The 27,487-nt window shown below is 48.1% G+C and overlaps 1 protein-coding gene across 3 annotated transcripts in view; it reads right to left on the bottom strand.

The window, feature by feature from the left end:
- The window catches only part of LOC119973914 (inter-alpha-trypsin inhibitor heavy chain H3-like), a 76,341-nt gene extending 55,923 nt beyond the window's left edge, over positions 1-20,418 (bottom strand). The window contains exons 1-10 of one of the 3 annotated variants that reach the window (XM_038812531.1): positions 20,090-20,418; positions 19,796-19,928; positions 18,278-18,303; positions 17,787-17,816; positions 16,175-16,341; positions 10,800-10,904; positions 6,146-6,308; positions 5,264-5,374; positions 2,318-2,446; positions 2,107-2,223 (exon numbers count right to left, since the gene is read on the bottom strand). In XM_038812531.1, the coding sequence (XP_038668459.1) occupies positions 2,107-2,223; positions 2,318-2,446; positions 5,264-5,374; positions 6,146-6,308; positions 10,800-10,904; positions 16,175-16,341; positions 17,787-17,816; positions 18,278-18,303; positions 19,796-19,928; positions 20,090-20,245 (1,137 nt within the window). In that variant the 5' untranslated portion in view covers positions 20,246-20,418. The remainder of the gene's footprint in view (positions 1-2,106; positions 2,224-2,317; positions 2,447-5,263; positions 5,375-6,145; positions 6,309-10,799; positions 10,905-16,174; positions 16,342-17,786; positions 17,817-18,277; positions 18,304-19,795; positions 19,929-20,089) is intronic. The other 2 variants (XM_038812533.1, XM_038812532.1) reach the window with 2 other exon arrangements.
- Positions 20,419-27,487: the final 7,069 nt, after the last annotated feature.

The raw sequence follows: 27,487 nt of genomic DNA, 5'->3' as shown, positions 1-27,487 counted from the left end.
ATTCTCCCTGTGTACCCGAACAGGGGCCAGAATGGGGTTTTTCACAGTAACTTCATTGCAGTGTTAATGTAAGCCTACTTGTGATAATAAAGATTATTATTAAAATATTTGCATTAATTCTTATTGTAGTCTTTGTTAGGTTAGAATGAATTTACATCCATTATTTACAATTGACCCGGGCAGAAGATATATCTGTGCTCTCTGTTAATCAGTGGAAATTCAACTTCAACTTGTATTTATATAGTGCCTCGAATAAAATGAATAAGGAACATTAGTGAATCAAGATGGGTTTTTATGACAATCAACACAGGCTTCTTGGTCGGCATTTGACTTTTAATTCCGGATTTTTATAGAATTCAAATTTTGCCATCTGCCATGGTGGGATTCAAACCCGGGTCCCAGAGCACTACTTTGGGTTTCTCGATTACTAGTCCAGAGATAATACCATTATGCCATCAACTCCTTATCACTTAAGCACCACTAAAACTGATTATCTGGCCATTATAACACTGATATTTCTGGTAACTTGCTGTGGACCAGTTGGATTGGATTGGATTTGATATATAGTCTCGTGTACAGAGGTACAGTGAAAAGCTTTGTTCTGCGTACAGTCCGACAGATCATTCCATACATGAAAAAACATAGGACGTACGCTAAATACACAATGTAAATGCATAGACACATAGACATAGACATAGACATTGGGTGAAGCATACTGAGTGTCGTACTACTCAGTAGAGAAGATGTGTGGACAGATCAGTTAAGTCCATAAGAGGGTCATTCAGGAGTCTGGTAACAGTGGGGAAGAAGCTTGTTTTGAACCTGTTAGTGAGTATTCTCAGACTTTTGTATCTCCTGCCGATGGAAGAGTTGGAAGTGAGAATAATCTGGGTGGGAGGGGTCTTTGATTATGCTGCTTGCTTTCCCAAGGCAGCGGGAAGTGTAGACAGAGTCAATGGATGGGAGGCAGTTTCACGTGATGAACTGGGCAGTGTTCACAACTCTCTTTAGTTTCGAACGCTCTTTGGTCTGGCTGTGATGCAGCCAGATAGGATGCTCTCAAGGTGCATGTGTAAAAATTGCTAAGAGTCAATGTGGACATGCCAATTTTCCTTAGTTTCCTGAGTAAGTATAGGCACTGTTGTACTTTCTTGGCCGTAGCGTCGACATGGGTGGACCAGGACAGATTTTTGGTAATGTGTACCCCTAGGAATTTGAAGCTATCAACCATCTCCACCTCGGCACCACTGATGCAGACAGGGGTGTGTAGGATGCTTCACTTCCTGATGTCAATGGCCAGCTCCTTAGTTTTGCTGACGTTGAGGTAGAGATTGTTGTTGTTACACCACGCCACTACATTTTCTATCTCTCTCCTATATTCTGACTCATCGTTGTTCGAGATCCGACCTATTACGGTTGTGTCATCAGAAAACTTGTAGATGGAGTTAGAGCCATATTTTGCCACACATGCTGTAATGTGTATATAGGGAATACAGTAGGGGGCTAAGTACGTAGTCTTGCGGGATCCAGGTATTGTGGACTGTTGAGGAGGAGGTGTTGTTGCTTATCCTTACTGACTGTGGTCTATTGGTCTGGAAGTCGAAGAACCAGTTGCAGAGGGAGGAGTCAAGTCCTAGGTTTCAGAGTTTTGTTATGAGCTTGGTTGGGATTATGGTGTAGTCAATGAATAGGAGTCTGACGTAGGAGTCCTTGTTGCCGAGATGCTCCAGGGATGAGAGTAGGGCCAGGGCGATGGTGTCTGCTGTGACTGGTCGTGGTGGTATGCGAATTGCAGTGGATCTTGGCAATCTAGGTGTATGGAGTTGATGTGTCTCTTGACCAACCTCTTGAAGCACTGGCTGCTGTGTCTCCTACATTACAACTGTGACTGCCCTTCAAAGGTTAATTGGCTGTAAAGCACTTTGGTACTTCCAGTGGCTGTGAAAACTGCTGTGTAAATTAAAACTTTTTCTTCTTTCTCATTCTCATATGGTGGATGTGTGAAACAAGTTAGTTACTATTGTGGCTGAAACTTGAGTAAGAACTGTAAAAAGAGCGAGAAAAACAGATATCCATCTTTCCCTCCTGCACTGAAAGCTTTCTTACCTGATGCATTTTAATCCCCGACATAGATCCACTGTGGTCAATCACAAAGATGACATTTTTAGGGATTCTGGCTAGATTGGCAGGTGCAAAATGATGTACAAAATATCCATTTACAACCTGAAAAATAAATTACAACATAATTTTGATTTTAAAAAATCATCAGAGTGAAGAATCCGATGAGACTTCCGTTTTAAGTATAAATTCCAATTACCTGAACACTACCAGCAGACAGGTCTCTATTGACATCATACTCGATGATGAAGTCTCCGTCTAGAATTGTTTCATGACAATCAGGACATTTGTGCTGCTGCTCAAGAGTTGGTTTGAAGGAAACATGTGCCTGAATGAAGCAGTGACTCAAAGTTAATTTTTACAGAAATTGGTGAGGTAAAGATTTTTCTAATCAATGATATGTACCACAGCGCTGGCCCCGCACCTGCGGGAGATGTTCACAGACTCGCTAGCTAGGGGCACACTGCCACCCACGTTAGCACAGGCCTCACTCTCGCTGATACCTAAGAAAGACAAAGACCCAACGGAATGTGGGTCATACAGACCCATAGCTCTGCTGAACGCAGATGCCAAAATACTGGCCAAAATCCTAGCCAAAAGGCTAGAAGACTGTGTACCTGAGGTGGTCACAGAGGACCAGACGGGCTTCGTCAAAGGTAGACAGCTCACCTCGAACATCAGGCGCCTGCTGAACGTGATAATGACCCCCTCCGGGGAGAGAACACAAGAGGTGATCGTCTCCCTGGACGCAGAAAAGGCCTTCGACAGAGTCGAATGGAAATACCTCATAGAGGTACTGGAGCGGTTCGGGCTTGGAACAGGGTTCACCGCTTGGGTAAAGCTCCTATACAACACCCCCATGGCGAGTGTACGGACCAACAATACCAACTCCCAATACTTCCAGCTGCACAGGGGCACCAGACAAGGATGCCCACTGTCCCCGCTGCTGTTCGCACTAGCAATCGAACCGCTAGCAATCGCGCTCAGGGCAGCAAAAAATTGGCGGGGGATCCGAAGGGGAGGCAGAGAGCACAGAGTCACACTCTATGCAGATGATCTGCTCCTCTACATCTCGGACCCACAAAGCAGCATGGACGGAATCATCACGCTCCTGAAAGAGTTTGGAGCCTTCTCGGGCTACAAACTCAACATGAGCAAAAGCGAGATCTTCCCAGTACACCAGCAAAGGGGGGGGGGGGGGGGGGGGGGGGGGGGGGGGGGGCAGCACTAAAGGGGCTGCCGTTCAAACAAGCCCGACATAAATTCCGCTACCTGGGGATCCAAATAGCCCATGACTGGAAAGGGATCCACAAATAGAACCTCACCAGCCTGGCGGAGGAAGTAAAAAAGTAAAACCTGCAAAGATGGAACACACTCCCACTCTCCCTCGCGGGGAGAGTCCAGACGATCAAAGTGAACGTATTGCCCAGGTTCCTCTTCCTGTTTAGATCCATTCCGATCTACATCCCCAAGGCCTTTTTCAATGTGCTGGACAAACTTATCATGGCGTTCGTATGTGGGGGGGGGGGGGGGTTAAAAATGCTAGGATCCCAAAGAAGGTCCTACAAAAAACAAAATCCAGGGGGGGGCTAGCCCTCCCGAATCTACAATTCTACCACTGGGCGGCAACAGCCGAGCGAGTAAGGGGATGGATCCAGGAGCCAGAAGCCGAGTGGGTGCGTGCGGAGGAGGCCTCCTGCATGGGGACCTCCCTCCGGGCCCTCGCCACGGCAGCACTCCCATCCCCACCCAAAAAACACTCCAGCAGCCCAGTGGTGACAGCCACCCTCCAATCCTGGAACCAACTGCGGCAGCAATTTGGCCTGAACAAAATGTCGGACAAGGCTCCCATCTGCAACAACCATAGGTTCAAACCAGCACTGACTGACGCCACCTTCAAAAGGTGGAGGCAGGACGGGGGGACATTGACAGTCAGGGACCTATACACGGACGACAGGATCGCAACACTGGACGAACTGACAGAGAAATTTCAGCTAGCTGGGGGGAACGAGCTACGGTACCTGCAGCTCAAAAACGTCCTACGAAAGGAGACAAGGACGTACCCACAACTGCCACGACAGACACTATTGGAAGACCTACTGGACGCAAGTATTCTAGAGAAAGGGAACTGTAGCGACATGTATGACCGACTGGTAGAAAGGGACGACACCGTACTGGACGCAACAAGAAGGAAATGGGAGGACGACCTGGGGATGGAGATAGGGTGGGGACTCTGGAGCGAAGCACTGCATAGGGTCAACTCCACCTCCACGTGCGCAAGGCTCAGCCTGACGCAACTAAAAGTGGTACATAGAGCCCACTTAACAAGAAACCGTATGAGTAGGTTCTTCCCGGAGGTGGAGGACAGATGTGAACGGTGCCAAAGAGGCCCGGCCAACCACACCCACATGTTCTGGTCTTGCCCCAGACTTGTGGAGTACTGGGCAGCCTTCTTCGAGGCTATGTCCAAAGTGGTGGGGGTGAGGGTGGAGCCATGCCCGATAGTGGCGGTCTTCGGGGTTTCAGACCAGCCAGATCTATTCCTGGGGAGGAGGGCGGACGCCCGTGCCTTTGCCTCCCTGATCGCCCGCCGTCGAATCCTGTTTGGCTGGCGGTCAGCAGCACCGCCCAGAGCTGCAGACTGGCTGTCCGACCTCTCGGAATCTCTCCAAATGGAGAAAATCAAATTCGCCATCCGAGGGTCGGACGACGGCTTCCACAGAACGTGGGAGCCATTCATGCAACTGTTCCGGGACCTGTTTGTGGCCAACGTACAAGAGGAAGAATAGTCGGGTGGCCAAGAATCAGGGGAAAATGGACGGGAATCGGGGGAAGGTAGCCGGGGGGGGGGGGGGGGCTACGGGTTTGTTATGGGGGTTTGATGGCTAGCTAAGGCCCAAAACCAAACTGTAAATAAAAGCCAATAAACATGTGCCTCGGCCATATTGGGGAATGTAAAATATGTATGCCGGCTAAAGGGGGGAGGCCACAGTTATTATTACGAAGATGCTTACCTGTAAATATATATGTTAATTTTTGCGTGTTCTTTTTTTCCCCCTCTCTCTAACAATTTGTAATTTGTTCAATATAAAACATGAAAACTGAATAAAAAACATTTATTAAAAAATCAATGATATGTACCCACCTTTGTGCCGGTAAGAGTCTTTTTCACAATTGATGTCAGGTTATTAGTTAGGAACTTTGCATCAACATTCAGAAAGGCAATGCCTTGTGGTTCAAAAACATGTACATCGATCTAGAAACAGCAATCCAAAATACGAGAGCATTAAATTCAGGGCAGCACGGTAGCATTGTGGATAGCGCAATTGCTTCACAGCTCCAGGGTCCCAGGTTTGATTCCGACTTGGGTCACTGTCTGTGCAGAGTCTGCACATCCTCCCCGTGTGCGCGTGGGTTTCCTCCGGGTGCTCCGGTTTCCTCCCACAGTCCAAAGATGTGCAGGTTGGGTGGATTGGCCATGATAAATTGCCCTGAGTGTCCAAAATTGCCCTTAGTGTTGGGTGGGGTTACTGGGTTATTGGGATAGGGTGGAGGTGCTGACCTTCGGTAGGGTGCTCGTTCCAAGAGCCGGTGCAGACTCGATGGGCCGAATGGCCTCCTTCTGCACTGTAAATTCTATGTAAATTGTCATATAAGGAAATGAAAAACAGCTACAACTAAAATATATATTTGGGCGGCACAGTAGTACAGTGGTTAGCACTGTTGCTTCACAACGCAAGAGTCCCAGGTTCGATTCACGGCTTGGGCCACTGTCTGTGTGGAGTCAGCACGTCCTCCCGGTGTCTGCGTGGGTTTCCTCCGGGTGCTCCGGTTTCCTCCCACAAGTGCCGAAAGACGTGCTGTTAGGTAATTTGGACATTCTGAATTCTCCCTGTGTACCTGAACAGACGCCGGAATGTGGCGACTAGGGGCTTTTCACAGTAACTTCATTGCAGTGTTAATATAAGCCTACTTGTCACAATAAAATATTATTATTATTGGAAATGTTGCGACATTAGAAATGTACCTGGAAATGTTTGACAAGTTGCTGAGGTTTTACTCTGATGTTCAGCTCATATTTCCCCAGGTTGCGTTTTAGTAATTCTTCATAGGTTAGTTCAAATGTGACTTTTTTGGTTGGTCCAATATTTACTGACACTTTAAACTTTTCCATTTTTCTTCCAGATGCCCTTTGGAAATCAGAAAAAACACAAGTTAAAATATTTTTGTTGCAGACACAGAACCGTTGTGATATTTTGAAGAAAGAACTCTCATAGTTTTGCTGTCATGTGTTGCTGTCCAACTGTGAGATTTGCATCATAATGAGGGCTGTATAAAAACTGCAGATTTGGGATCTGCAAAAAAAAGCAACTTTCATTTACATAGTGTTCTTCACAACTTCAACATGTCCCAAAGCATTTGTCAGCCACTGAATTACTTTTGAATTGTAATCACTGTCGAGGGAAAGGCTACAGCTAATTTGTGGACAACAAGATCCAAAAAACAACATTCAAATAAATAGCCAAATAATCTGTTTAAGGTGTAAGTTGAAGGAACTAATTCAAACACACAGAAAAAATAATTTCAAGGTATAATTTAATCTTAGTTTATTTCAAGTAGATCACAGGCATGGTAGCACAGTGATTACCCATTGTCTCTGCGGGTTTCCTCCGGGTGCTCCGACCACAAGTCCCGAAAGACATCCTTGTTTGGTGAATTGGACATTCTGAATTATCGCTCAGTGTACCTGAACAGGCGCCAGTGTGTGACGACTAGGGGATTTTCACAGTAATTTCATTGCAGTGTTAATGAAAGCCTGTGACACCAATAAAGATTATTAATGTTGTGGTCACACCTTTCTATCTATTGGTAAAAGCAAATTACTACGAATGATGAAATCTGAAACAAAAACAGAAAATATTGGGCAATCTCAGCAGGTCTGATAGCATCTGTGGAGAAGGGGCCTAATGGGCGGGATACTCCATTGGCCGATGCCAAAACCCCGAAACGCAAGTGGGTGGAGAATAGCTTCCAAAGGCAAAATCCGAGTCAGCGCCGGTTTGACGACAAATCGGGATGTTCCGGCACCCCGAAAATGGTGTGAATGTGTCGCTGGCCGCATGGGGTGAAAGTACAGTAGGCATATCGTTAGTGGGCCTGACACACTATGCTCTGGGGCCTCCGTAATTCACTGCCTCCAATGGGCCGAGTTCCCAATGGCGTGGTTCACTTGTGGTTTTAAAAATTGTGAACCTGGCGTCCTGGCTGCTGAGCGAGAGAGAGGAGTAGGAAATGGCGCGGAATGACTGCGGGCTGCCCTCTGTGTGGATGCCGGTGGGTACCTGTCCCTGTCTCAGTGTGAGGTGGGAGGTGGGTGGTGGCGGGGGGTAACGGGGTGCGGGTGGGGTGTGAGGGGTGGAGGGGAGGGGGGTTAATGGGGGATTTCTCTTGATCTCAGCGCCACTCTGTGTTGTTCAGTTGCTAGTCTCCCAGTCACGATGCTGGTGGTGCAGGGCTGGGGGTCTGGGTTCTGAGGGTGAGAGTAACCATGGGGGGTGGGGGTGGGGGGTGGTTGTGAATGTGTCTGTGTGTGGGGGGGGGGTGGGGGGGGTGAGGTTTAGGGTTGGGTGTATGTGTGTGAGGTTTAGGGTTGGGGTGGGGTTTGGGGTGGGTGGCGGGTGAGGTATGGGGTTGGGATGTGTGTGAGGGGGTGTGGGGGTGTTGGGGGGGTTGTGGGATGTGTGTGGGGGCGGGGTGTGTGGAGGGTGGGGCTGGGGGTGAGGTTTGGGGATGGGATGTGTGTGGGGGGTGTGTGTGGGGTGGGGAGGTGTGGGGGGGGTGGGGGGTGGGGGATGGGGTTGGGGGGTAAGGTTTGGGGTTGTGGGGGATGGGGTGTGTGTGGGGGGGTGAGGTCGGATATGGGTCTATGGGACCTCCCAGGGCCACACCCAAGGTGGCCCCCAGTGAGGCAGTGCCAGAGGGACAGGCGCCAGGACCAGAGGCACCGATGGGGCTGGCTATCGACTGGGCAGGGTTGCGGGAGAACATGCATGGGCGGGACCCGCTGTGCCAACCGGGGCCACCGTGTAGCCCATGGAACCTGGCTGGGCATGGGAGTATGCGCCATGCTAACATGTTGGCCTTTCATCCCCTGCAGACAATGGCATTCGGACATCAACCTGTGATGTTGGGCACTGTGGTGATGGCAACAGCCCTGCGAGATACCCTGCGGGACCACTCAGAGAGGAGGTGGAAGCTGCAGCAGCGGAGCAGGCAGCAGAGGGTGTCCCGGGTGGCATGGTGCTGCCCATTCTTCCTGCTGCCCACCAGATGCACCAGGGACAGGAGGGGGGGGCGGAGGGAGGGGCGGGGGGGACGAGAGTTCGAGGTGCTGCAGTGTTCCGGCACGGGTCCCGTCACCTCCTCCTCCCCCAGGGTGCCCAATGACCCCTGGGTTACGCCATGGGACGGAGGTACAAGCAGAGCCATCCGCTGAGCCCCCCGCCACCAGGTGCTGCCTTGATTTTGTGCTCAAGTCCTCGAGTGGCAGTTGGACCTGGAACCTTGTGACTCAGAGGCAAGAGTGTTACCGACTGAATCACAGCTGACCCACAATGACAACTATATTGTCAAACATAAAAAGTTTGTCCAGTGTGGATGTGGACACACTGGGCAAATAGCAGGAGAGGGCAAAAACCGAGATTCGTGTTGGGCATGGACCATTGTACATATTCTTCCAGCCTGCTCCCGATGGCGAGCTCTGCATCATGCACAAAAATAGTGAGAATATCATTTATCCTCATTTAAATCTCATTAACGAGATTGGAGTCGAATTCATCGGCATCTCGGGGAATTACCCAACTCCCCAGTGGGAAGTCACGCAGGCTTCGTTTAAAACATGAAGCTTGCGCAATGGCTACTGAAGGGAAGTAAGGAGGCCTAACAGGGGAGTTGGGCTTGGTCGGGTGCCTGAAGTGTCAGGAGTCAGCCCTGGGGGGAGGGGGGGGGGGGGGGGGGGGGGGGGTGCGGTTGAGAGATTTTGTAATTGTGAGGCCTTCAAGCCATCTTTAAATATTGCGGAGACCCATAACAGGGGTAACCATGGCTGCTGCCTGTCTGTCCTACCAAACTCTCCCAGGACAGACCCCTGCTGGGGCTTCTATCCTGAAATTCAATTTCACTCCCTTTGACTGTGAGCAGCCTCTAGTGTCCAGAGCAAGGTTTGCCAGTACAAATGGCTCGCTGGATGGCACTCTGAGACAGTCGGGACAGTAATGGTAAGGGTGGGGAGGCTTATGGGATTTGAGGGTCCCAGGGTAGAAGCCCTAACTGATTGTCAGTCTCCCGTCCTCTCCAATTCTTTCAGATGAAACTATGTTTGCAGGAGTCAATCCAGCAGAGACTGCCGAAGCAGGGCAGACACTGTAGAAGGCAGCAGCGACAACACAGGCACCCCATGTGGAGGGGGCCACCGCACACCCTGAAGACCGGGCTGCCCATCAGGCTGAGGAGGGACCCAGAAGGGGAGGCTAGCGACAGCCGAAGGTGTACATGCATTGTTGGTCATTCAACAAGCTGACAGACACCATGTGCCGCAGAAGACTCTGTCTCACCAAAGACCTGTGCCACGTCCCCACGGACATGGCGAACACTAATTCCCGTTGATGGTGAAGGTCACTGCAGCCCTGAATTTTTATGTCAATCGGTCATTCCAGGGCTCAAGCGGGGATCTGGGTGGCGTATCAGTCACCCGCCTAAGAGCAGCTCCCCCTTATAGCGGCGGGCCGCTGAGGCGGGTGTCAGGCGAATCAGACGGCAAGAGAGCCAGTAATGTTGAGAATCTTGTGGGAGCTCATTTTCAGCACAAATTTCTGTTGAATACGGGCCATGATCTCATGAACCGGCCATCGCGCAACACCCCACCAAACGCGCCAAAAATGGATTTTGAAATGTTTCCGTTGAATTGTGCCCAAAGTATTTCTACTGAGCCCTGGCATCCGCCAATATTTGAAGAAACAGTTAGCAGAACCTGCTGCCCTTGAATCAATAGTTAAATGAGGCCCCTTACCTTTCCTGTTCTGTTTTCCACTTTCCCAAAAATGAGTGTGATGCACAAATTGGGTGGAAACCTGGCATTACAGATCGCTGCCCGATTTGCCCGAGTGACAACTTTAGTTTGATTGGTCCCAATCAGTGAACTGTGTTAATGAGTACGAATATTATACTTATCAGAAGCTATTTAATTAGGTGGAGTGTTTCTGTGATCTTGCTTTACCAGCAATGAATTTCTGCTTGCCAGCATCCACTGTTGGGGACAGTGTTACAACAGTGTAACCTCAATTTCCCATCCTTTAATCTCAGCTAGTTTCTTCAGAGCAGCAGAAATCACCTCATAATGGAAGACTTTGAAAAAGGCAAGAATGCTTGGAATTTATGAAACATTAACTGGGTTGATTGAAAACTGCCTTGGCAAGAGGTGATGATAAATGGACATGTGTCTTGTTGGGGATGGGAGGAGGAGTACTGCCCATTGGAATTTCAGTTATCTATTTCTATTCTTACTTCTTTGCAGCTAATACTGACAATGGTACAATCCCAAGGAGTTCCACCCATCAAATCGTTTGGGAAATAAACTAATGAAAAACACAGGTCATCAGTTAAATTCTCGGAATTGTTCTCACTTTACAAGTCCTGCAGTCTGTCCCCGTGAAACCGCTTCCTGGTACTGTTTCTGAGCTACTTCCTTCTCTTTCACAGCTCCCACATAGGTCACTCCATCTAGAGTCCTACAAAGAGAGAAATCACATGGATGGCATAAATGAAAACGGATATATTAATTTTATCTCATACCTCCTCCACTGATCTCTTCTTTTAACCCATTATTCTTAATTCCATTTACACTGTTCGAGGAGGAATATTCACACTAATTTAATATGCTTCGAATCATTAATTGCTGAACTATATTTTGATACATATTTATGCACCTAGCAGGACAGTCTTGAAAACAGAGTGGCATGTAGAAGACAGCATAAAATTACAAAGGGACGTTGACAGGCTCGGTGAATGGGCAAAACTGTGGCAGATGGATTTCAATGTAAGCCAGGGAGGACTGGAGTATAAAGTCGCAGAAGTTATGCTGCAGCTTTACAAAACCCTTGTTAGAACCGACTTGGAGTACGGTGAGCAGAACACCTCAGGAAGGATATTTTGGCCTTGGAGAGAGTGCAACATGGGGTTAAGTTATCAGTAGAGACTAGACAAATTAGGCCTGTTTTCCCAGAATTTAGAAGATTAATAAGTGATCTAATTGAAGTCTTCAAGATATTGACGTGTAAAGACAGGGTAGATAAAGATAAACTCTTTTCACTGGTTGGAGATTCTAGAACTAGGGGGCATAGTCTACAAATTAGGGCCAAACCATTCAGGAGAGGCATTAGGAAGCACTTCTACTCACAAAGGGTGGTAGAGATTTGGAACTCACTCCCACAAACGACAATTGATGCGAGATCAGTTGTTCATTTTAAATTGAGATAGATTTGTGTATTAAGGGACATGGTCCAAAGGTGGCCATATGGAGTTATACCATAGATCAGCCATGATCTCATTGAATGGCGGAGCAGGCGCGAGGAGCTGAATGGCCCACTCCTGTTCCTAAGTTTAGGCCATGACTGCAGAAAGGTGTATGGGACTGTCTTCAAAACAGAGTTGAGGATATATTTGACAACACAAGATTAGGAGAATGACACTATGAATGAGAGAATCATGGAGGCAGGGAGCAAAGAGGAAACATTTCAGAGAATGGCATAACTTCCTGAGGTGTAGGGGTTGTAGAGGCTTTGGAGACATTTGGCAAATTGGAAGATAAAAGATGGTCATAAGAGCACTGCCAAGTCAGGGAGAGACCTTGGAAGTATAAAGCGTGGAGAACTAAAACCATAGAAGAGATAATCTGAGGAGTGTGGAATGTGCAGCAGGAGAATTTGGCATCAGTTGAAAATACCTCCACGAAAAAAATCTGTCAGAGAGAAAGGAATGGAGAAATACTCAAATCTGGACTGTTCTAGATTTAAACAAATTCAATTGAATGTGAATTCTTACAAAAAAGCCAAATAATCATATCATGTAGAATTTCAGCAGAAAGGCATAATGTAAAGGAGAATTACAATTTTGACAATATTAATGTGAGTTATGAGACTCAATAATTCTAATCCCTGATCTAACTCAAATTTGCAGCATTTGTCCTATCATCAATTTCTTTTACAAATTATATATAAAATAGAAAGGTATACTTTTTGAAAGTTAAAAATGAGTTTAAAAGAAAAACTATCCAATAAATTCGCAAATTATAATCGGGAGTCCCTGCCAACGAGGAAGGGAAAGCAATTAATAATTTCTAAAGGAAATTAGATAGTCACTTCAGGGAAATAATCTTGCAGTGTAACGGAAATAGAGTAGGGAAAATGCACTGGCTAGATTGCTTGAAAGTGAGCCGGCATGGACTTGATGGGCCAAATGGCCTCCGAAGGCTCCCTAATAATTCTATGAAATTATTTTTGTAATAATAGCTATTAGCTGGCCAATTAGAAGAATGCTGGAACATTTTGCATAGAAACTGACAATATTATGCCTATGCATTGGCACTGTCCTGCTGATTCTGAAATGGTGACTATTTTTCAAAATCATTTAATAAACAATTTCCCTTCCCAGTTCACAATACCATTAAACTCCTTCCCACTGCTCATGCTGAAAAATGTCAAATCAGTATTCAATCGTTTGGACAAATTCAAATGGGCCCACTGAATTCTAAACAATTTATTTGTCAGTAGACTTGCAGTACTCTTCTGTGTGTTTAACTGCACAAGCAGACTTGAATGGATATCGCTGACAACCATTTAAAACACTATCGGGTCCTAGTCTCGCCTCCTAAAATAGCTCCCTATTCCAGGATCATCATAGAATACCAAGATAAACTCGGTTTTTTTCTCTCCTGCAAACCATGTTCTTAAATCCCTCCACCCTCACCTCCAACAGTAAGTCAGAGAATCTCACAAATTTCTTCATCACTAAAATCGAGACCATCTAACCAGCTGCCTCTGATGCACCTTTCCCTTACACCTGCCCAAACTTCTTCTAAAGGTGAATGATTATTAGGGAGTAGGCGAGATACAGATTTGAGATTATTATCAGATCAGCAATGATCGTATTAAATGGCGGAGCAGGCTCTAGAGGATAGATTGCCTACTCCTGCTCCTTATTTGTATGGTCCTTATGTCTCAGCCTTGAATTTGTACCTTTCTCCAGTTTCTCTCCTATCTCTCCTGTTGCCCTCTCTTGAGCTCATCCAAGACCCATCTTTTGCTCAACTGCTCAGCACCTAACTTTTCCTCCTGGTCCCCATCTTAGCCAATAACTGTCAACAATTTTCTCTTCAGGTGTTGACTCTCTCTCCTTTAAATCTGCAATAATTAACCATCTCTTCAGGAAACCAACCCTTGACTCCTCTATCTTTCAACCTACCATCCCAAAGCCAACCTCTCCTCAGTGCATGAATGTGCTGTTGCCTTCCAAATCTATTTCCTGCTTTCCTGGAACTCTGGGCTGGATTTTCCAAGCCTCCGTGCCAAAATCGCAATCGCGCGGGGGTGGAGAATGGGCGTCAACGACGTAATCTGGTCAGACGGCGCTCCTGCAATCCTGCGGGTCCCCGAGAATCGGCGCGAATCACGCGCGGTCTATGTGGTACAGAGGCCCCTGCGGCGATTCTCCCAGGAAAACTGGCCGAGTTCCCGACGGCATGGTTCTAACCATGTTTTGCCTGTTGGGAACGGCCAATGACGGCTGCGGACTCAGTTCCCGGACGGTGATGGCTGCGGACTCAGTTCCCGGCCGCCCTGGTAGGGGGCGGGGTGGGGGGGCTCACAGACGGCCAGGCAAGCGATCGGGGGACACCGATCTGTGGCCGCCGCGATCTCGGGGGGACCTACTTCGTTCATCATGGTCCACGGTGTGAGTCCGCCATGTCACACGGGGCGGCCGCCGTGCACATGTGCGGACTCCCAACCGGAAGTGCAGGGCCCCATATCTGCAGCCAGAGCTGCGAGGAGCACTTTGGGGACCTGCCAGCCCTCTGCAGGTAGGATAATTATTCTGCACTTACTTCAGGAAAGTCCAGAGTGAAACGCCCACATTTTGACGCTGACATGGGGACATAGCCCCATTATTGGAGAATCCCGTCCACTATGTTTGAATCCCTCCAATCACATTTTCATGCCTGCTAGTGACAAAAAAGCTCTTTATCAAAATCATAAATGACATCCTATGTGGATGTGATAAAGATTAACTTACTCGCCTCCTCCTCCTCAATCTCTGCAGTCACACCATGCTCTTTCAAAGTCTCTTCTTAATCTCCAGCCAGGTGGGACTTCTCTCACCTGGTTCCATTCTTATCCATCTAATCAGAGCCAGAAAATCACTGCAATGGATTTTCTTGCTGCTCCCAGACCATTACCTCTGGTGTTCCTCAAGGATCTATTATTGGTCTCCTATTTTACATCCCCATACTGCCTCTTTGTGACATCTTCCAAAACAATAGCATTTGTTTTCATCTCTATGCTGACAACATATGCTCTATCTCACCACCACTCCTCTCAACACCTCTATTGTCGCTTAACAATCAAACTGCTGATCCAACATCCAGTGCGGGATGAGAAAGTTTCCCTCCAATTAAATATTAGGAAGACTGAAACCATCATTTTGCTGCCCCAGCTACTGACTTCATCCCTCTCTCTACAACAATCTGAGATTAAGCCAGCCTGTTCACAACTTTGGTGTCACATTTAACCCTGGGATGACCTACCACCCTCATATTCACTAAGACCTCCAAATTCACCCCGTTGCAGCACATCAACTGCTGAAACTGCTCATTTATAGCTTTGTTATTGCTAGGCTTGATTATTCCAACACATACTTGGCTGGTCTCCCACTTTACCCTCTAAACTGGAGGCATCCAAACTTCTGCTGTCTGTGTCTTAACTCGCAACAAGTCCTGGTCATCTATCATCCTGTGCTCGCTGATCTACATTGGCTGCTGGTCAAGCAAAGCTTTGACTTTAAAATTCTGATATTTGTCTCCAAATTTCTCCATGGCTTTGTCCGCATCCCTCTGAGATATTGCCACTCCTCTAATTCTGGCTGTATTGAACTCCCCGGTTTTAATTGCTCCATCATTAGTGGCCGCACCTTCAATTGCTTAGGCTTGGAGTTCTGGGATACATACACCCACGTCTTTTCACCTTATTACTGTGTTTTCTTCCTTGAAGGCACTTCTCAGAATCTACTTCTTTGACTAAGCTTTTGCCCATTTAGCCTCATATCTCCCTGTGTGCTTAGTATGATATTTTGTTTTACAATGCTCCTGTGAAGTGTCCTGGGGCTTTTTATTGCATTAAAGGCACTATACAAATTGTTGTTATTGTTGCACAAAGTTAAATTTTAATTTGGTAACAATGGCTAGTCAGTTGCCATGGCTTTGCAACAAACAAAACATGGCAAAAGCTGGAATCATGGCACAGCTGCAGCACACAACGCGTCAATTCATTCCACCTTGTTCCTGCTGGCTCTCTGCAAGTACAAATGAGTTGTTGCTCAGAACAGAAGTCTCTCGTCCCTGGAACCATTCTCGCAAATATTTTCTGCGCCCTCTCTAAAGAGATCACATCCTTCCTAAAGGTGGTGTCCAGAATTCAACACAATCCAGTTGAGGTTGAACCATTGTTTTATACTTCATCAAAACTTCCCTGATTTTGTACTTTATGTCTCTGTTTATAAAGGTGTCTTTAGTTCTACCTGCTGCATAAATAAGCCATGTAGCACAACAAAATATTTAGACACCTGCAATTTGTAATAGCAAGATTAATTTGTTGAGGTAGAAACATAGGTGTTGTTATCTTTAGATTTGCATACAATAAATTTAAAATGTTCACACTGCACATAAAACGTACACACAACTTTTCATCCTAATTAGTTAAGTTGACTGAATAATGTTGCTGATACTCACATGCTGAAGTTGGTAATGAAGGCTGTTTTGGGTAGTTCCATTTCAAAGAAAGCTTCCCTTGACTCATTTGCTCGATTTACCACCCGGCTGATTACCACAGTGTGAGCAAATCGAGATGTAACTTTGGATTCAATCTTCATACCATAAATTTCAAGCTCCATCTCAGGCTGAGAGAGATTAAGAAGTAACATTTCGATGAGGAATGATTGATGCGAGAAACTAAAATAACTGGAAAGATGCTGTTATATTGTTTGTAGTATGTCGTTACTCTTTGCTTTACACTTCCAGAATGGTCTGATGGTTAGATTGAAAAGAAACTACCAATCTTCAACTTAAAGCAAATAGGTTTAATTGAATAACAAATTAAATAATATTGAGATGAGTTTGTTCACTCTTACAGAACTATAATTGGTGATCAAGTAATTCAGAATAAGTATTAACTATATTTAATTACACGTGCTAACTATGCTATATCTCTCTAACACTCTGCTGTCCAGTCACTCCCGGTTCGAAGAGAGTAAGATCCTCTCAGTTCACGTATTTATACATGGATCTAGTGCTGCCATCTAGTGGTTGTCTTACACTATGATCTAGTCATTAATCCTTTATATATCTTCATATATACATATCACTACAGATCCTACTTGAGGTAGATCAGTGCCGTCTGTGGAACATTAATGATAAGGCATCTGATATGCTCACTCTCTGGGCAGGATTTAACTAAATGGGAAAAGCGCCAAGAAACACCACGCTATAAAACGGCACCCAGGTTAGATATGGGGCCTCAGCAGGAAACACCGGAATGCCTCAGTGAGGAGAGGGCATCCCAATCTCTGGAGCTCTAAAAGCAGTCCCCATCCCAGCCCATTATGGGAGGGTTGACCTGCAACAATCCCCCCCCCCCCCCCCAAACAGGGTACCCCCAGCCTAATCACCACCACACATAAAATGCCAACCAACCACCCTGGCCATGCCCCTGCCAGTACTACCTGGGCAGTGCCAGTCTGGCACCGAGGTGGCACCATCAGTGCCAGGGTACCACCCTGCCCACAAAGGGCATGCACCTGGAGGCCAGTGATCCCCTGGCAGACCCTCACAAGTATACGTGCCATTACATCTGGTCCCCAACCATGAAGACCAGTACTGAATGGCACTCACCCAGGGTCCCCAGGGCAAAGGAGATAGATCTCAATGCCCCAGGTAGCTTGGGAAACTCCACATTAAAGTAAGACTAGCTGTCTCGCTTTAATATGCAGATTTGCCTAAAAGTGATCCCACCTTTACATTGCAAAGTCTCGCGAGATCATATCAGACCTTGTGAGGCGTTGTGAGTTGGGTAGATTCCGGGATGGAGTCTCCCAGCTTCTATCGGCCACACTATGCCATGGCAAGCTGCTTTTTGGGTGCAGCATGGCCGTTCGATCATGCCCTAAATGATCTGTGTATAAATGGTAATTGCAGAAACACCCTGCAGCCCAAATCAAATTAAAGACACTCAAGCTATTATTCAGAGAAATAAGAAAATTTTACAGAACTGATAAGAATCACCCAACACAATAAAAATAAACACAATTTGTTACTGAAATAATCAGTGTCGAGAAATCAAACCTACTTTTTTGTCATGCTCCTCGGTGCTTCTTTTCTATTGCCAAGAAAAGGATCAACACGTTATAAAATGCATGTGTTATGCATATAAATAATACGAGATATTGGAGTAGTATAAGAAATTAAAATAAATTCAAAAAGTGATGTAAGATTAAAATATCAAGGCTGTAAAATGTTCTCTCTTTTTTCTGCAATAGAATATTTAATGAAAAACAGATCTGGATACAACCCTTCAGTATGTTGCAAGAGTATATTCACTGTTATTTGTTGGTAAAGAAACTAATTTTGAAAAGTAATCTGATTGATTTGTAATAATTATCATACATGTTACAGTCTTGCAATTGATGATATCAATTAGTGAATCAACCTCATGGATTTACAAGAGGATCATGCTCTGCTAGTCTAAGGATATATTTCACATTTAATAAATTGAAACAGTGTACTATGAAATGCAATAGAAAGTGATCCCAAAGCTTATAACAAAATATTAGCCTTTACCTCAGGCTTCAACGAGCTTCTGTCTGCTATTTAAGTTTAAAAAACTGGAGATTAGATTTATATACAAAGTAAGCAAATGATACAACATATATGAACATAAGAACTAGTAGGCCACTTGGCCCCTCAAGCCTGCTCCGCCATTCAACATGATCATGGCTGAACTGATTGTAATCTCAACCCCCATTCCTGCCTCATCAAATAACCTTTCATCCCCTTGTTAATCAAGAATTTATCCAACTCAGCCTCAAAAAGATTCAAAGACTCTGGTTCCACTGCCTTTGGGAGAAGAGAGTTCCAGAGACTCATGGCCTCTGAAACAACATTTCTCCTCGTTTCCATTGTAAACGAGCAACCTCTTATTTTTAAATAGTGACCCACAGTTCTAGTCCAGCACAGTATCACTTGGTGTAATTGATAATAAAGGAATGTACTACTAAACCTACAGTATCAATTAGGGCAGCACGGTAGCATGTGGCTTCACAGCGCCAGGGTCCCAGGTTCAATTCCCTGCTGGGTCACTGTCTGTGCGGCGTTGGCACGTTCTCCCAGTGTCTGCGTGGGTTTCCTCTGGGTGCTCCGGTTTCCTCCCACAGTCCAAAGACGTGCAGGTTAGGTGGATTGGCCATGCTAAATTGCCCTTAGTGTCCAAAAAGATGAGGGGTTATTGGATTATCGGGATAGGGTGGAAGTGTGGGCTTAAGTGGGTCGGTGCAGAATCGATGGGCCAAATGGCCTTCTTCTGCACTGTATGTTCTATGTTCTAATCCAACTCCCATGCCGTCTCAGGTTATTCATGAAGGCCGCTGACCTTCAGGTTAAAATCGCCCCCATTCAGCTCTCAAAGAGAAGAGCAGCCTATGGTCCTCTGGGACTGATTTTAATTGATCTTTTAGTGCAAAGATCGTCCTCAGTGAGTGGTTGCATTGACAGCTATTGCCAACCAGGAAAGCAAGCCTCGCACCAAATTGAAGCGGCACTCACCGTTAAAGGAGATTACATGCGGCAATAAGGCACGGAACCAAACCCGAGGGTTCAACGAGGATCATACAATTGTCCTCAGTTTTAACTCTCGCACGGCATTTCATTTTGCATTGTGTGAAAACCTGCAAGTAGTCTACAGGGTGGGAATGATTCTTGCAGAATAGGAGCTCCCCCGTTAAGGGGATGGGCATCTCTTAACACTGTATACTTGTTCCATACATAAAGCCGGGCAGTTTAGGCACCGGCTAGAGAGAACGACTCGGGCAGGGAACGACTGGAGCTGTATACAAGAGTAAATTGTAAATAAAGTAAGTTTGTTTGTTTCGACCAAACTCGCTGTGGACGCTTCGCTGCCCTTACAAAACATTGTAACATTCTTATATGCAATTCGGAGGGGGGGGGGGGGGGGGGGGAATAATTCCCCTCCCATGTGAGAGGCTTGTAACTGACAACTGGGTGAGTACAACGCCTATTGCCGTGATGCTGTCTGGCATTGATTAAAAACTCAGATGAATAGTTGATGCCTGTATGTTTTACTTGAAACGACATTTCTCGGCGAGTAAAGGAAGCACAGCATTTTGACATGCACGGACTCGCTGCCGAATACCTTCAGGGTTCTTCCGGACAGTTTCGGAGCATTTGGCACGATGAAAGAGTCGACATCAACACTCTGCTCCAATTCAAGAGAGAGAATAAAAAGTTTAAACAGCAAATCAACCAATTAAGAAAATCATAAATATTTCGTGCCATAAATAGTTCGAAAGGTTCGAAGAGTAAATCAGCGAATAAAGGAAGTTACTATCATTCATTCCAGCATAAAGAGTACATTACCGTGTGATGTTCTGATTCCGATATTATGTAATCAGAGGAGATTGATGCTGGGATAGACATCAACAAAATGAAGGGCAGCATTGTCTCAATATTGCACAACCGAGCTATAAGGAGCTGGGCTTTATTCCGACCTCTGTTCATAAACACCACCGGCATTGACCCAACTTTGACAATTTGTCAAAAAAAGAGGCAAACTGCGCAATGTGAACAGTGAACAGATCAATGCTGGAATAGAAGTGAAGGAATTATTCTCGCTGGAGGAGCCGCGCGCGCGTTAGTCCCCTTGTTGTTGGTCTTCGGGAGCCGATTGTTTACAGCAGATTCTCAGCAATCTGTCAGCTTCAGTGCCTGTGAGGAATGTCAGTGACGTCATCGGCAACTGCCTGCATCAAAGATGGCGACGGCGATCCTCCCAGGCCCGTGGAAAGGGCTCTCGGAGGACTCTCCTCCCACAGTCCAAAGATGTGCAGGTTAGGTGGATTGGCCATGATAAATTGCCCTTAGTGTCAAAAATTGCCCTTAGTGTCAAAAATTGCCCTTAGTGTTGGGTGGGGTTACTGGGTTATGGGGACAGGGTGGAGGTGTTAACCTTAGGTAGGGTGCTCTTTCCAGGAGCCGGTGGAGACTCGATGGGCCGAATGGCCTCCTTCTGCACTGTAAATTCTATGTAAAAAAACCTCTCGTGTTTGTGCAATTGATCATGCATCAATTTATTGAACTAAAGTTTTCAGAAGATGGACCTCCGCATCAAGCCGGATCGCCTGCAGCTGGATCCGCAATCAAGCAATGCCAAAAAGGACTTTGAACATTGGCTAGCTTATTTCGAAGCTTACATCAGGTTTGCAACAGACCCAATTCCGGAAGCTCAGAAGATCCAGATCCTCTACTCGCGGCTGAGCTCCAACGTTTTTCCGCTTATCCAGGATGCGCCGAACTATGATGAAGCCATCGCGCTACTGAAATAGAACTACACCCAGCAGACGAACACACTCTTCACCAGACACATACTCTCTACTCATGGTCAGCTCACTGGTGAGTACGTAGAAGATTTCTGGCGTGCTTTAATTCCCCTGGTCAGAGACTGTGACTGTCAGCTGTCACGGCCACAGACCATTCGAACCTCCTCATGCGGGACGCTTTCGTCACAGGGATAGGGTCAGACCACATCCGCCAGCGACTTTTAGAGGGGGCGAATTGCAGTGGATCAAGGTGTTCTGGGAGTATGGAGGCGATGCGCTTCATGACCACCCTCTTGAAGCACTTCATTACAGCTCAAGTCAGGGCCACCAGACGGCAGTCATTGAGGCATGTTGCCTGGTTCTTCTTTTGCACCAGTATGATGGTGTTCTTCTTGAAGCAGGTGGGGATCTCGGAGTAAGGACAGGTTAAAGATGTCCGCGAACACATCTGCCAGCTGGTCCGCGCAGGCTCTGAGTGCACGACCAGGGATCCCGTCTGGGTTGTCATCTTCCGAGGGTTTACTTTCAAGAAGGCTGATCTGACTTTGGAAGCTGTGATGGTGGATATGGGTGTGTTTTGGGCTGCTGGGGCACTCGACAGCGGATCGTTGATTTCCTGCTTGAACCGAGCATAGAATGCATTGAGTTCATCGGGGAGGGGTGCGCTACTGCTGGGGATACTGCTCGGCTTTGCTTTCTGTCCCTGATGGAACCATCAATTCACTAGACACGTGCTTTAAGATAAGAACAGTGGTTTTAATCTACTTACTACAGAGCCAGCCTGTTACCCGTTGAACTCTCGATGAACTGCAGGCTGGCTCTGGTCAAGGGTATTTATACAGCAAGTCCAGAAGGAGGAGTCATGGGCGGAGCCAAGGGTGGAGCCCTGTACAAACTCCTGAGCATTCCCAGAGCTACTCCCCCCAGTGGTCGGATAATGCTACTGCGCTTACAATGGTATTGGTAAATACAGTGTGAATTACTAAGTTACATTCACCACATTCACCCCCTGCAAAAAAAATCAAGTCCGGCGGGGGTGGTGGTCTACAAAGTAAGTCTGTCCAGTGGTCGAACTGTCCGCTGTGATCTGCGGAGCACCAGGGTTGCAGCCTCTTGCGGTGGCTGGATGGGTGTTGTGTGCTGGGGCATGATGGTGGACTCCAGGGAGGGTTGTGTCCGAGCTTCATACTCTTCTGGTTCGACTGGGGACTGGGGACGCTGGGGGCTGGCCGGCGCGGGTGCACGGAACTGGTGGAGTGAGTTTGTGGGCTCGGGAGCACGAGGGGGCGGCAGCATGGAGTGTAGGGTGGGGGGTCCTTCTGTGAGGGTAGAGGGGGCGCTGGATTGGCGGGTGCCAGATCCCGGAGGGATACAGTGTCCTGACGGCCGTCAGGGAACTCGACGAAGGAGTACTGGGGGTTGGAGTGGAGCAGGCACACCTTCTCAACAAGGGGGTCGGTTTTGTGTGCCCTGACATGTTTCCTCGGGAGTACCGGGCCCGGTGTCCTCAGCCATGCCGGAAGTGAGACCCCTGTGGTAGTGCCCCTGGAAAATATGAAGAGCCTTTCGTGAGGGGCCTGATTAGTCGCTGTGCATAAGAGGGACCTAATAGCGTGGAGCGTGTCTGGGAGGACTTGGAGATTCCTGGACCGGAGGGTCAGTAGGACGGTCTTCCAGACCGCCGCGTTCTCCCTCCCCACCTGCCCGTTCCCCCTGGGGTTGTAGCTGGTAGTCCTGCTCGAGGCAATGCCCTTGTCGAGCAGGTACTGACGCAGCTCGTCGCTCATGAAGGACACACCCCGGTCACTGTGCACGTAGCTGGGGAAACCAAACAGGGTGAAGATGCTATGCAGGGCCCTAATGACTGTGTGGGAGGTCATGTCGGGTCACGGGATAGCAAATGCAAAATGGGAGAACTCATCTACGACGTTTAGAAAGTAAACGTTCTTGTTAGTTGAGGGGAGTGGCCCTTTGAAATCAATCGCAAGGCGTTCAAAGGGCCTAGAAGCCTTGACCAGGTGGGCCCTGTCTGGTCTATAGAAGTGCGGTTTGCACTCCGCACAGATCGGGCAGTCCCTGGTGACCGCTTTTACCTCCTCGTTGGAAAATAGGTTTTGGGCTCTGATGTAGTGGGCGAGCCGGGTGACCCCCGGGTGGCAGAGGTCATTGTGGATGACTTTCAGTCGGTCAATCTGCGCGCTGGCGCATGTTCCGTGGGATAGGGCATCCGGAGGCTCGTTGAGCTTCCCGGGTCGATACTTAATATCGTAGCTATCGGTGGAGAGTTCGATCCTCCACCGAAGAATTTTATCATTTTTTATTTTGCCCCTTTGCGAGTTATCAAACATAAAGGCAACCGATCTTTGGTCGGTGATGAGGGTGAACCTCCTACCTGCGAGGTAGTTCCTCCAGTAACGAATAGCCTCCACAATGGCTTGTGCTTCTTTCTCGACTGAGGAGTATCGGAGTTCTGAAACGGAGAGGGTACGGGAGAAAAATGCGACTGGTCTCCCTGCCTGATTTAGTGTGGCTTCTAGAGCTACCTCTGAGGCGTCACTCTCAACCTGGAATGGAGTAGATTCATCCACCGCCCTCATGGCCGCTTTGGCGATGTCCTCCTTGATGCAGTTGAAGGCCTGGCGTGCCTCAACTGACAGGGGAAATCATGTGGCCTTAAAGAGTGGGTGGGCTTTGTCCGCATATTGAGGGACCCACTGGGCGTAGTAGGAGAAGAAGCCCAAGCACCGTTTGAGGGCCTTGGGGCATTGGGGGTGGGGGAGTTCTAAGAGGGGGCACATACGGTCCGGGTCTGGGCCCAGGACTCCGTTTTCCACGACATAGCCAAGGATGGCTAGTCTGGTTGTGCGGCAAACGCATTTCCCCTTGTTATAAGTGAGGTTTAATTTCTGTGCCGTCTGGAGAAAACGGTGGAGGTTGGCGTTGTGGTCCTGCTGGTCATAGCTGCAGATGGTGACATTGTCCAAGTACGGAAACGTGGCCCGCAGCCCGTACTGGTCCACCATTCGGTCCATTGCTCGTTGGAACACTGAGACCCTATTAGTGACGCCGAAGGGGACCCAGAGGAAATAGACGAGGCGGCCATCGGCCTCGAATGCCGTGTAGTGGCGCCTCCGGGCAGATTGGGAGCTGGTGGTACGCAGACTTCAGATCCACCGTGGAAAAGAGCCGATACTGGGCGATCTGATTTACTATGTCAGCAATCCTGGGGAGGGGATACGCGTCGAGGAGCGTAAATCTATTTATGGTCTGACTATAGTTGACAACCATACGAAATTTTTCCCCGGTCTTAACGACCACCACCTGAGCTCTCCAGGGACTATTGCTGGCCTCTATAATCCCCTCACTGAGAAGCCTTCGGACCTCTGATCTGATAAATACCCTATCCTGCAGGCTGTATTGCCTGCTACACGTGGCTACGGGTTTGCAGTCCTTTGTGAGATTGGCGAAGAGAGGAGGGGGGGAGATTCGCAGCATAGTGAGGCTGCAGATAGTGAGTGGGGGCAGGGGCCCGCAGAAGCTGAGGGTGAGGCTCTTACGGTTACACTGAAAATCTAGACATAATAAGAGTGGCGCGCAGAGATGGGGCAAAACATAGAGTTGAAATTTTGAGTAGCTAGTGCCTCGGATTGTGAGTGTCGCGGCGGTGCGCCCCTGGATCTGGACAGAATGGGAGCCTGAAGTGAGCGAGATAGTTTGCCGCACGGAGCAAGCGGGGAGCGAACTGCGTCTTACCAGGTCTGGGTGTATGAAGCTCTCAGTGCTCCCGGAGTCGAAAAGGCATGGCGTGTTGTACCCGTTGATTTGGACCTCTGCCATCGAATTTTGCAGATGCTTCGGGCGTGATTGGTCCAGAGTGACTGCGCTGAGTTGCGGGTAGTCGGCGGCTCGATCAGCTGTGCTGGAGTGGCCCCGTGATGACTACCCTCTGAGTTCGTAGTCGTACTCTTCCGATGAGTTTTCCGAGCGTGGAGATGCAGGTTGGGCCCGTGGGTCGCACGTGGTGGGTGGCGAGGAAGGTGGCATCCAAGATGGCGGCCCCCATGAGTCGCACGTGGCGGGAGGGGGTGGGGTCGGGGCATAGGCCACAGCATTTCGGGCCCCGCGGGCCTGCGGGTGTGAGGAGCGATTACTTCGTGCCACTGGGGAGTTGGAAGCTGGGGCACTTTTTGCGAGGCACACTCTCGCGTAGTGGCCTTTCCGCCCGCAGGTGCTGAAGGTCGCGTTGCGGGCCGGGCAGTGCTGCCGTGGGTGCTGATTCTGGCCGCAGAAATGGCAGGCTGGGGCAGCATAGTGGCTGGCTGGGGCAGCATGGTGGGGCTGGGCGGCCGCGTGGCACAGGCCTGGGGGAGTCGCTGGTTGGGGGCCCATGATTGGGTCGCGGGGTCCGCGGGGAACGAGTTAAGGCTGCGGAAGGAGACCTCCATCGTGGTAGCAATTTCCATAGTTGTTTCTAAGTCTTGGGGCCCCTTTTCCAGCAGTCGTTGGCGCACATAATTAGACCTGAGGCACGCTACAAAAACATCGCGTACAGCAAGTTCTCTATGTTCAGCCGCGGTAACCGCTTGATAGTTACAGTCATTTGATAGATTATTGAGCTCTCTTTAAAAATTCGGCGAGTAGGCTGCTAGCAGCGAGTCGTGAACACATGGCGTGCGTAAACTTTGTTAATAGGCCTTACATACATCTTATCGAGGATCGCTAGCGCTGCAGTATATGAACCGGCCGAGTTTAGTTGCGTAGAGATTCTGTGGCTCACCCTCACATGTAGTAGACTTAACTTCTGTTCCCCTGTTGTTTCGGCTGTGCTCGCTTCTGCCAGGTAGGCCTTAAAGCACCGCAGCCAGTGGGAGAAGATTTCTTTTGCCTCTGCACCCTGTGGGTCGGGTTCCAGGCATCCAGGCTTGAGGGCTGATTCCATGATCGATCCTGACTGTTCTTAAGTAGTTTAAATTGATGGAACCATCAATTCACTAGACACATGCTTTAAGATATGAACAGTGGTTTTAATCTACTTACTACAGAGCCAGCCTGTTACCCGTTGAACTCTCGATGAACTGCAGGCTGGCTTTGGACAAGGGTATTTATACAGCAAGTCCAGGGGGAGGAGTCGTTGGCGGAGCCAAGGGTGGAGCCCTGTACAAACTCCTGAGCATTCCCAGAGCTACTCCCCCTAGTGGTCGGATAACGCTACTGCGCTTACAACGGTATTGGTAAATACAGTGTGAATTACTAAGTTACATTCACCACCGTCCCATTATGTTGTTTAGGCCTTGCCACAACCGCCGAGAGCCTGTAACGCTAGTCCGTGACTCCAGCTTGGTCTGATATTCTCTCTTGGCTTTATGGAGGTCGTACCTGGATTTCATGTATAGGTCAGGGTCATCTGACTTGAACGCCTCAGACCTGTCCTTCAGTAAGGAGTCAATCTCATGATTGAGCCATGGTTGCCGGTTGGGGAAGGTATGAACTGCTTTCTTTGGCATGCAGTCGTCCACACATTTGCCGATGAAGTCTGTGACGGTGGGGACATATTCATTTAAGTTTGTCGCTGAGTTCTTAAATATGGACCAGTCCACTGTCTCTAAGTAGTCACAAAGGAGCTTTTCCATTCCCTCGGACCAGCACTGCATGGATTTTCCCACTTGAGTTTCTGCTTGCATGCTGGGAGAAGGAGCACCATCTTATGGTCTGATTTTCCAAAGTGCGGATGGAACGGTAGGTGCCCTTGATTTTTGAGTGGCAGTGGTCAAGAGTGTTGTTGTCCCTGGTGGGACAGGAGATGTGCTGGTGGAAGTTTGGCAGTAGACTCTTGAGGTTGGCCTTGTTGAAGTCCCCGGCCACGATGAACAAGAGCTCCGGGTGTTCTGTTACGTAGTTGTTTATGATGTGGAGATGTCGGCGTTGGACTGGGGTGAGCACAGTAAGAAGTCTTACAACACCGGGTTAAAGTCCAACAGGATTGTTTCGAATCACTAGCTTTTGGAGCACTGCTCCTTCCTCAGAATTCAGTCCGGTGAGGCGGGGGTGAGCCGTGTCTCTGTGAAGCAGAGCACACAGCAGTCTCTTACTTCCCTCTGAGCGGTAAGCCTGGGGTTAAGTTCATCCTGCTTGTTTCCGATCGCTTGTACATTTGCCAGGAGTATGCTGGAGAGAAGAGTCTTGAAACCACGTTGCTTCAGTCTCACCTTCAGATTGCCCCGTTTCCCTCGCTTCCTCGGTCGGTTACTGCGGCTGGATGGTCCCAGCATCCGATGGGAGAAGTCAGCCTTTGTGGAAGGTACAAGTGCATTGCATGGTGCACATCTGGAGAATACCCTCTCCATGCCGGTATACATGGAGGGCCAGTGTAGTGATCTCTTGGCCCTGTATTTCGTTGCTTCCAACCCAGGATGCCCCTGGTGAAGTTACTGGGTGTAGT

This window comes from Scyliorhinus canicula, chromosome 11 (assembly GCF_902713615.1).
Source record: "Scyliorhinus canicula chromosome 11, sScyCan1.1, whole genome shotgun sequence".
Lineage (NCBI taxonomy): Eukaryota > Metazoa > Chordata > Chondrichthyes > Carcharhiniformes > Scyliorhinidae > Scyliorhinus > Scyliorhinus canicula.
This window is presented reverse-complemented; position numbering and strand designations above follow the sequence as displayed.